This window comes from Triticum urartu, chromosome 2 (assembly GCF_003073215.2).
Source record: "Triticum urartu cultivar G1812 chromosome 2, Tu2.1, whole genome shotgun sequence".
In the NCBI taxonomy this organism is placed as follows: Eukaryota; Viridiplantae; Streptophyta; class Magnoliopsida; order Poales; family Poaceae; genus Triticum; species Triticum urartu.
Genome location: NC_053023.1, coordinates 117,330,714 through 117,341,013, shown reverse-complemented (window position 1 = coordinate 117,341,013; position 10,300 = coordinate 117,330,714). Strand labels below are relative to the sequence as shown.

General features: G+C 47.8%; 2 protein-coding genes and 1 non-coding gene across 4 annotated transcripts; 1 reads left to right on the top strand and 2 right to left on the bottom strand.

The window, feature by feature from the left end:
- Positions 1-519: 519 nt before the first annotated feature.
- LOC125536240 (UDP-arabinopyranose mutase 3) lies at positions 520-3,566 on the top strand. The gene is made up of 4 exons (XM_048699425.1): positions 520-903; positions 2,292-2,542; positions 2,621-2,789; positions 2,967-3,566. Exons 1-4 carry the CDS (start codon positions 589-591, stop codon positions 3,312-3,314), a joined length of 1,083 nt encoding a protein of 360 aa, XP_048555382.1. The 5' UTR covers positions 520-588; the 3' UTR covers positions 3,315-3,566.
- An 881-nt stretch (positions 3,567-4,447) lies between these two features.
- TRNAD-GUC lies at positions 4,448-4,519 on the bottom strand. The gene has a single exon. It is a non-coding gene; the product is annotated as a tRNA-Asp (tRNA).
- A 3,574-nt stretch (positions 4,520-8,093) lies between these two features.
- Positions 8,094-9,659, bottom strand: LOC125541245. 2 transcript variants are annotated; one of them, XR_007297471.1, is made up of 2 exons: positions 8,842-9,659; positions 8,094-8,341 (listed from the first exon to the last, which is right to left on the bottom strand). XR_007297471.1 is itself a non-coding variant. In XM_048704703.1 (2 exons), exon 1 carries the CDS (start codon positions 9,593-9,595, stop codon positions 9,098-9,100), a length of 498 nt encoding a protein of 165 aa, XP_048560660.1. In that variant the 5' UTR covers positions 9,596-9,659; the 3' UTR covers positions 8,094-8,954; positions 9,055-9,097. The 2 variants fall into 2 exon arrangements, 1 of the variants encoding a protein (XP_048560660.1); XM_048704703.1 differs by having other exon boundaries at positions 8,094-8,954; positions 9,055-9,659.
- Between the last annotated feature and the right edge of the window lie 641 nt (positions 9,660-10,300).

Here is a 10,300-nt window from a genome sequence, read left to right as displayed (position 1 = left end):
TTGTCCACAGTAAATCAAGAACTATTTCTGTTGCCTAGGACTTTGAAGTTACTGATTAGTAATTTAAATGATGTGGCATAGAATTAAATGAAAAAAAAAGAGAGAATTGAGTATTATATTATGATACCGTATCATAATAAATACTATACTACTATGTGTCATCTATGACAATAAACAAAATTATATATGATAATACTATTATGCATTACAAAGCTAGTATCATACATTAGTATCATAGATATGATACTAATTTATGATATTACCCATTACAATCAGCCTAATCTCATAGACATGAGCTGACATCATATCATTTGTTGCTCTGGCAAGTCTGACTGATTCACCAAGGGCCACACTGAGACTGCATGCATACTGCTCACTTCCATGACAAGCAAAGGGAAAAAGGCAAAAAGGAGCAGCCCACACCGGCCGCGGCCGGTCCACTCTGTCCGGCCCAGCCGGCCCGGGCCCGCACTAAACCCCCGCCCGGCCTCCTCCATCCTTATATACCCTGTCCGTTTCCCACACCTCTCCGCACCCCGGCCGACCACCGCCTGCCCGTCCCCTGCCCGCCTCCTACCCCTCGCCGCGATGGCCGCCCCGACGACGCCGCTGCTCAAGGACGAGCTGGACATCGTCATCCCGACTATCCGCAACCTCGACTTCCTGGAGATGTGGCGGCCCTTCTTCCAGCCCTACCACCTCATCATCGTGCAGGACGGCGACCCGGCCAAGGTCATCAAGGTGCCCGAGGGCTTCGACTACGAGCTCTACAACCGCAACGACGTCAACCGCATCCTCGGCCCCAAGGCCTCCTGCATCTCCTTCAAGGACTCGGCCTGCCGCTGCTTCGGATACATGGTCTCCAAGAAGAAGTACATCTACACCATCGACGACGACTGCTTCGTGAGTGCTCTGTCTGCTCTCTCGCCGTCTCGCTTACGAAATCTTCCGATGTAGTTGTGTGATTGGGCTCGAGCGCGCTGGATCGCGTTCGAATTTGGTCGGAATTATGCAGTGTCCTGCACTGTGTGATGTTGTCACGGGACGGCAGGTGGATTTTGGTGTGGGTGAGGCTCAGATCTGGTTGGGGGGATTGAGGAGAAAGACGAGATCTATCATTAATTTCTTCGTGGGGGGTGCTGCATTACGCTGTTACTCGTGTCAGTTATGATCGCTCAGTTCGCTCGCGCGTAAAATCACGTGATTCGTAGCCCTGTGATCTCGGTATTTTTTTTTTGAGAGGAAGTGATCTGGGTAGGTAAATGCAATTTTTCACCAGATGACTGACTGATATATCTAGTTGGCACCGTATAGCGCGATGGTCGCATCTATTAGATCTAACAATGTTAGTTCAGTTTTGGATATCAGTATGAAGTACATACGGACTGAAATGAGCGAACAAACACACTAAAACGTGTCTATATACATTCAGAAAAAAGTTAAAACATCTTATATTTGTGAACGGAGGGAGTATCAAGCATTGGAGGTGGCCTTGCAGTTGGATGGGTGTGAGGTGGAGTTGAAAGCTATGGATATGTGGTGTTGGTAGTTTGTTACCCCACAATTGTTGTAGGATTAATAATTTCTCATATATATAACAATGCGACAGTACAAATTGTAAGTATCGCCTGCCGCCTTACTTTGTCACTTATGCCGATGCATCTTTTGTTTGTGTCTGAGGGTCCTCATCAGTACTTTTAGCTTTGGAATAAATGATTGTCTAACAATTTTGAAATGATTGCATCTTGTGTGGATCGATCTGGAGCCTAAAGTGATGGCATATATGGACTGAGCGATAGATGTGACTATCATTTTTCTTTAATGGGCTACATACCTTCTTCTAGTTGGATTTATCTCTAGTTATAAAACATACCTTGGCGGGAGGTGTTTGTTTTGACAGCTACCTTGACACAAGGTATGTAAAATAACAATTGTATATTCACATGAGGGTCCCACCTACTTGCTAAATAATTTTGATTTTGTTGGATCTCTGAGATGGCCTATGAAGCAGAGATCTAGTACAAAAGCAAAGTTCTAACTGTAAGAATCGGTCTCTGGCCTGCATTTGTCATTCATTTACCTAGAAAATAGTACACCATATTCTCTTTCATGGCATCACCTGCAGTCAAGGGGGTTCTGTAATAGTTTTCTGGAGTAGTTTAGTTGACAGACATGCTAGCACACACGCCATTGTTTTGGTCTCCCATTCTTAATTGGTAGGTATATTTGGTGATGCAGCAGATGCCATGCCATTAGCCCATTGCTAACCTATTATTTTCACAAAATCTCAGGTTGCTAAGGACCCATCAGGAAAGGACATCAATGCACTCGAGCAGCACATCAAGAACCTTCTGAGCCCTTCAACTCCATTTTTCTTCAATACTCTGTACGACCCTTACCGTGAGGGTGCTGATTTTGTTCGTGGGTACCCCTTCAGCCTTCGCGAGGGTGCCCCGACTGCTGTTTCTCATGGGCTTTGGCTCAACATTCCAGACTATGATGCCCCTACCCAGCTTGTCAAGCCTCGTGAGAGAAATAACAGGTGAGAATTTTACATTTGGCACTTCAATATTTTAAACAATCTCTTCTTTCTGATCTGATGTTTCTTTCTTGGGACCAGGTATGTTGATGCTGTTCTTACAATCCCGAAGGGTACCTTGTTTCCAATGTGTGGAATGAACCTCGCGTTTGACCGTGAGCTCATTGGTCCTGCAATGTACTTTGGCCTTATGGGTGATGGCCAGCCTATTGGTCGCTACGATGATATGTGGGCTGGATGGTGCACCAAGGTACATTCTGTCATTTTCTTTGAAACTGTATTGGTGTTATGTCAATGAATGCAAACTGAACATGTTGGTTGGTTGCCATGGACAATTAGTTATATCTAGTGCACTGCGGATGCTAAAAATTGTATCTAGCCTGTTTCGAATTCTTTGTACTGAACTATCTTTTCTCTGTCTACACAGGTGATTACTGATCATTTGAGCCTGGGTATTAAGACTGGTCTGCCCTACATCTGGCACAGCAAAGCAAGCAACCCGTTCGTGAACCTAAAGAAGGAATACAATGGCATCTTCTGGCAGGAGGAGCTGATCCCCTTCTTCCAGTCTGTGACTCTCTCAAAGGAGGCCACCACTGTCCAGAAGTGTTACCTTGAGCTGGCCAAGCAGGTGAGGGCGAAGCTGGGCAAGGTGGATGGCTACTTCAACAAGCTTGCTGATGCCATGGTCACATGGATCGAGGCTTGGGATGAGCTCAACCCACCAAAGGGTGCAATTACCACCACCAACGGCCCTGCTCTGAAGAGCAAGTGAGACTGTGAGAGGCAGTAGCATACATATACAGTTTGCTTGTTCGTGTGAACTATCCATACTGAAATACTCCTGTTTTGGTTAGTGCCGATGAGATGAGAAATATCACTTCGTTGTAACTTAAAAGTTTACCTTCTTCCCTGGACAACTGCCCTGGTGGTTTTAGGGAATTTACATTTTTGCTTGTGTTGGAACAGTTGTATTGTCGGAATCGGATCACCTTCAAATAGAATAAAGTTACTGGTTATGCCCATACATAGTTTCTTTGGTTTTTATTACATTACTTATAAGCCAAGAACCCTAGAGGATGTATTACTTGTTTCACGGATTAAGCATTATGTCACAGCTACATGTACGTTTCTGGAAGATTTTTTTTTTCGAAGATGTGCAATTCTGAATTCGTAATCATTCTTTAAACTCACAGATGTTCATTCTGAACTCTATCTGGGCATCTTATTTTCAGAGAAAAGGGAGCACCCCCTGGTTTCATACATCCCAGCAGCCCTCGAATGCAGGTGCACGCACAAGCATCAGAACTTTTTTTTTTTTTGCGAACACAAGCAACAGAACTAATATAGGAGTAGGTCTTAAACAGGACTTTAAAGATAGCCTAGCCAAAAAAAAAGAATTTAAAGTTATCTACAAGTCAGCTGGCTACATACAGCACAAGAAAACAGAGGCCATATAAAGATCGCCAACAGGGGCGCTTCCAGGTCGTTTGTCGGCCCACAGGCCACATTGCCACAACATGTAGCACCAGCGTCGAGGACCAGTCAGGGCGTATCTCCTTTTGGCTTGGAACTCGCTTGTGCTTTCCAGGTTTGTAAACAACTCGACAAAGCACGGCAATAAAGTGGAAATCGTGTGATTTCTTAATGACCAGGTATATACTCCACAAGGCAGCAGTGGCACACATGTTGAGAGCAGGTCTGGAAACAAGTGCCCAAAGCAGAGCAATAGGGTGGAAATCTTGTCCAGTAGCAGAGACGCAACAGCCCGTGTAAGCACAAACATGTTATTCTGAACTGTTGTCGCCGTTGAGTTTCAGAAATTTTGCCCAGTTTGGATGCAGACGTCTGTTAATAGCGCACAGAAAAGAGCATCCATGCGAACTTTAGAGATGCATGCCAGACGAGCGCCGTTGCCGGGGATCGAACCCGGGTCACCCGCGTGACAGGCGGGAATACTTACCACTATACTACAACGACTTTTGTTGTGTGCATTTGCAAAACATCTTATACATGATACGAGCACAGATCCAGATATAGATTTCCCTCCAATAATAAGCACAAGAACCGCTTGTATATATACCCAGCGTTTGCAGTTGCAGAGTATAATACCGTGGACTACCATTAAGAGAGCTTCAAAGTATAGAACAAGCAGAAAAAGGAAGAAACACGAATCGTTCACGCTGCTACGTATCATGGCACACTTCCCAGGTCCCATCGTCTCTGTGATCAGACGATCAACGCTAGTTATCGGGACAGTGTCAGAGCATCTCTAACAGACCCTTTAAAATGGGGCGGCTTATAAAATTGCAATGACTATATGGATTTAATTTTTTTTAGGCCAGACCAGAGTCTGTATAGTCGTCCGGTCCGTAAATGATTTTATAGTGGCTTGCAACCCCCCTCCCCATGGTATATCTACTGGTTTGCGGCTGGAATATGGGTCGGAACCCTATCCGCGCGCCGCCGCAAATCCAAATCCCTCCCCTAATTTCTTGCCACCGACGACCTCAATCCTCCTCGATGTGGCGCGGAATGTGGTCGGCGGGCCGTGGCGCCAGTGGCGGCGACGACCCCGAGCGGAGGCGGTGCGTCCAAGCCGACGGCGCGAGGAAAATGGTCGGCGAAAGTACACAAACCGCGGGCTCTCGCCGCCACAGTCTATCCTCCGCCGCGAGACGGAGGAGTACGATCACAGGCAGGGGCTCCTCCATCGCAAGCTGTCCTGCGGCTCCTCCTCTGCGGGCAGCTCCTTCGCTGGTGCCTCAAACTCCCGTACGCCGCTCACCCCGGTGAAAAGGGAGCCGGAGGAGCTCCTGCTGCTCCGCGCGGTGAAGATGGAGCTCGATGAGGTGGAGCTGGAGTGGCGGGGCGTTGGCGTCGTCGGGCCGGAGGATTTCCTCCCCCCGGCAATGGCCACCATCCTCGCGGGCAGTGCGCGGGAGGAGGAGGAATTGGCGCAGTGTTGCCGCCGGGAGGAGGAGGTCAATGACGTCCTGTTCGAGGAGGGCCTCGCGAGGGTGTGCAAAATCAAGGAGAAGGAGGGGGAGTGGCGCTGCGAACGCGAATCGCGGGACGCCAAGTACGTCGACCTCACCTCCGACACCAACGACGAGTAGTCCCGGCCGTCCCCACAACATCGCCACCGCACCCGCGGGGCAGACCGGTGAGCCCTATTTTGGCCAGTTTTAGGGACAGGGTAGGCCGACGCGCTTTCCGCCGCCGATGAACTATATGTATGTATAAATGATCATCTTTTGTTTGTATGTATGAATGATCATCTCTAGTGTTTCTCGTTCATTTCTCGCGTGAAACATTTTTTCAGAAGTTTACAGTTTTACATACGGTTTCTAATCGGCTGTAGACAAATTCGCCCCTTATATCACCTCCGACGCGAACTGTAGACCGCTTATAAGGGCTAGCCTTATAAGGCCAACTCCAGCGCGCGACCCCATCCCGCCCGGGTGCGTCCGTTTGTGGTAGAACAGACGAATAGCGCAACCCAACGCGCGGCTCGAAATGAATAAATATCTGGATTTCGTCCGTTTTTTGACCCATTCACGGCACAAACTTGCGCCGAATTTGGGTTGAAACGAACATTGCGCGGATGGGCTAGACGCACGCCCTTGTCCTCCCCGTGGCCTGCCTGTCAGGGACACTAGCACTTCATTCGCCTCCAACGCCTCCACCCGCTCTCCCTCGGCCCACCCTGCCGCCGGCGCCGCCATTATTCTCCGGCCGCCTCCTCACTACTCACCCCCGGCCGTCCATACCAAACCACGTCTTGACATGGCCGCCACCACGCCCGCGCTTTCATAGGAGTTTTGGCCGACGCTTGGAGGATACTACCTAGCTGATGGTATATATCCTCATTGGTCAACTTTTGTGAAGACAATCTCGAACCCCCAAGGTGAGAAGAGAAAGAGATTTGTCCAAATGCAAGAGAGTGCTAGAAAAGATGTGGAACGTGCTTTTGGTGTGCTTCAATCCCGATGGGGTATCGTCTGAACCCTGCACTGACATGGGATGAAGGGAAGCTTTGGGAGGTGATGACTGCTTGTGTGATCATGCACAACATGATCGTCAAGGACGAGCGTGATAACAACATCTTCGACCAAGGATTTAATTTTCAAGGTTAAAATGTTGAGCCCCTGCACCAAGAACCGGCCACGTTTGAACAGTTCGTTCAATTTCATCATGAACTGCGTGATTAACACACTCATTTGGATTTTCAAAATGACTTGGTTGAGCACATGTGGACTCACATTGTCAACCAATAGATGTATTGGTTCATTATTTTCATTCAAGACAATTTCGATTTAGTTGTAAAACTATTTTATTAGAGACAATTTTGATTGGGTTGTAAAACTATTTTTATTTTCAGACAAGTAATTTTTGGAGGCGCAAACTAGTTTTGAGCATTAAAATATGAATATATGGGCATTTTTAGCCGTGACAGACAGGATGGGGCCAAAGAATGCGTCCGCGCGTTAGGTACACGACCACCGCATCTCAGGACAAGTCCGGATACGATCTCATTGCTCTACCCAAACGGACAGAATCCGGGCTAAACGGACGTCCGTTTGAGGTTATGCGCTGGAGTTGGCCTAAAGGGTCTCCTAAAGATGCTCTCACTGTCTAGGTTCTATTCGGCCATGGTGGTGATGCCCTGAGCACTCAGATGGATCACCATGGAACCAGGCCAGGAAAAATACCTCCATGTTTACCTATCTGACGAATATTTTTTGTGGCACATGCAGTCGCTAAGAACTGTACCCCTGCTGGGCCAGCAGAGAAGATGATGGCAGGGCAGGAAGGAAACATATTCAATCATCAGGACATCCAATGGCGCAACCAGCTGCACTGCTGCCCGTACTTTTCGCGCAGCTAGCGCCATGACGTGACGACTGACGACTGGAGGAGGGCCTGCCGTCTGCTTTAGCACCACTGCACCAGTAGCAGTGCTAGCAGCTGCGGCTGCGTTGGCGAGATTGGAATATCGGATTGGACATGGACGGCGCCGACAGAGGGAAGACTATTCGCCCGCGGCGGGGAACAAATGGTGGTGGCCGGCCACTTGAAAGCCCCGGGGGGCCTCACGCCTGACTGATATATTTGAGTGTTTGGTTCGTGTCCTGCGCCACAGCCAACGGGAAGCTATATATAGGAACTAGATCATTAATGGCGCGCATTGCCGCGCCCGTCTAATTTTGCTCTATAATTTTTAGGGATAGGAAAAAATCTGTATATAATTGTTTACAATGCTTTGGAATGGTGTTGTGATTTCTTGCTTCTCATGCTTATCTCCTTCATTTTACAAATCATGGTATGTAATTGAAGAGAGGAATCCTACTGAATTGCAAGAAAGCAGTGTGTTGATCTTTTTTCTTAGGTCTGATGGACTTGTAGCTGGTTCATGTTTGGATCTGAGTGTATGAGTCTTAGGATGGTTGATGAATAGTTGGATACATGTTGTGATTGATCGTGACCACTTTTGCCTCCTACAAAAAGTTCTCTCACAAAGGCCCCCGTCACAAAATCTCAAAAATAGAAATATTGAGGAAAAACTAATATATTTGAGAAAATAAAATAGGCACTACAAATACTTCATAAAATTTTTACAACACATATTCTCGCCCGCAAGAGAATTTTACATTTAGCAATATTCATACCTGAAATTGGAAAATGATACTGTAGTAGTTTACCGAAAAATTGGCAATGTAGTATCTGATGGTCTAATCAATTATGAAGAAGCTAGGAAATGATCAGGTTACACTGACGAAAATGTTCAAGCCTGGAGAGCTGGAGAGTACAATCATCAGCATGCGAATTACACCGATAAAACAATAAGCTTCAGATAACAGTACATTTGGGTTCTAAACGATATGTTGATCGATCACAAAGCTAATAAATTATCAGGGTACACCGGTCAAAATGTGCAGGCGTGGTGAATTGGAGAGTATGTACTAATAAATTGCTAATATAAGCAGTGCTTCTACTAATATAATTATGAAGTGCACATGCTACCAAAATGTAAGTACACTGGAGAGATCATAAGTTTCAGACACGAGTCATTTTGTCTCGAAAAGTATCAGATAACAGCATTCTGAAGTGGTGACAAGATAAGCTTCAGATAACAAGATCGATAAAAAATCTAACAAATAATATAATGGCGTACTCACAATAATATTTGAGTCAAAGAAAACAAGATAAGCTTCAGATAACAGCATTCTGAAGTGGTGACGCGAACGCTGATCAAGAAATGAAATGGAAAATGAACAACAGAAAGCGCAAGGCATTACCTGCTTGCTCACCTTCCCAGCTGACGAATGATTTGCCGGCGATGGGTGGAATGTGCAGCGCACCCGCATGGCGAAGTCGAGCTGGATGCCTCACTTGTGGCCTTCCTGGCCTCCTGCGTCAATCCAATCGGCACATCAGATTCAGAGGCAACGGACAAAGGAAATAAGATGCAGAAGGCCAGGAATCAAGAATTGCAAGATGCAGTGGACTACCTGAATCTTCAATTGCAAGATGGAGAAGAACAGGAGTGGTGAATCATTGTACCTGCTTGCCCTTTTCTACACTCCTACCTGACTCCTCCCCGGCCACGATGGGACGCGGGCGGGCTACGTAGTCCGTGAGGTCCTTGCTCTGGTCGTCGACAGCGACGTCCTCCTCCTCGGCGATGCAGAGGCTTTCGCTGTCAATGCTACTAACCCACTCGCTGACGCGGTCGCTCAGGGAGTTGTGGCGACCCACTGGTTTGGGACCTTGGTCGGTGGCGGCGAATCGTCTGCCATCTCCTTCTTTTTCTTGCGGCCGGCCCTCGTCGTGCGTGTCCGACGTGTACCCGCCGTCGGGGGATAGAGCCGCCGCCGCGCCATGCGCCTTTGCCATCCCCTCGATAGACTGGCTGGGTGCCTCTTCCGTTCCGTTAGGGGCTATGGAGGAAGTGTAGAGGGGAGGGGGTTGGACCATACCGGCGGAGAAGCAGTCCCGCAGCATCATGTCGCGGATCGACAGCGCATCGAGGAGGGAGTAACGCCGCCGCATCGAGAGGAGGAAGGACGGCGACGCGGAGGAACAGAGGGGAACTGTTCGGTCGGGGGCTGGGCAACGTGGGCTGTTAGCGTGGGAGTGGGAATAAGTGGGCCGGCCCAATTATGTACAGGAAGAGGAGGTTGCTCCGCGGAGCAGCGGCCCGCGAGACGGCGCGCGACGCGGGCGGGCGAGGAATGACGCCCGAATTTGATCTCGATCGTAGGTTCGAGGATCCGACGACAGAGACAGTTAGATCGCTGTGGAGGCTTATAGCTGGCCTCGTTATACTGTTTCTCAATAGGAGGCGCTGCTCCTAGGGGAACATCCTCCTCTTCCGTTTCAAGTTTCAACCTTGTTCAGCGCAATACCTAGTTTTAAATAGCCGGCTATAGCTTTTTTATAGCCCCGCTATAGCCTTTTCAGTAGGGTGTCGTTAAATGGTCGTCTTCATAAATAGCTCACTATAACTGATTTGGAGGCCCGCCGCTATTTTCTATAGCGCGCTCTTTAAAACATTGCCGCAATACAACTTCCATCGTCTCAACAGCCCGCTGAAAATGTTAGCTGTTTAATCCCCGATGCATCTTCTTGTTGCTGGGTGTTAGGTTTTTTCTTTCTTTTCTTGTTTTGCTGGGTGTTAGGTTTTTTCAGTTTCTCAGAGAATAAATGCATACAATGTGAGCCTTGTTCAAGTGCATGGCCATAGATTTTGGATGT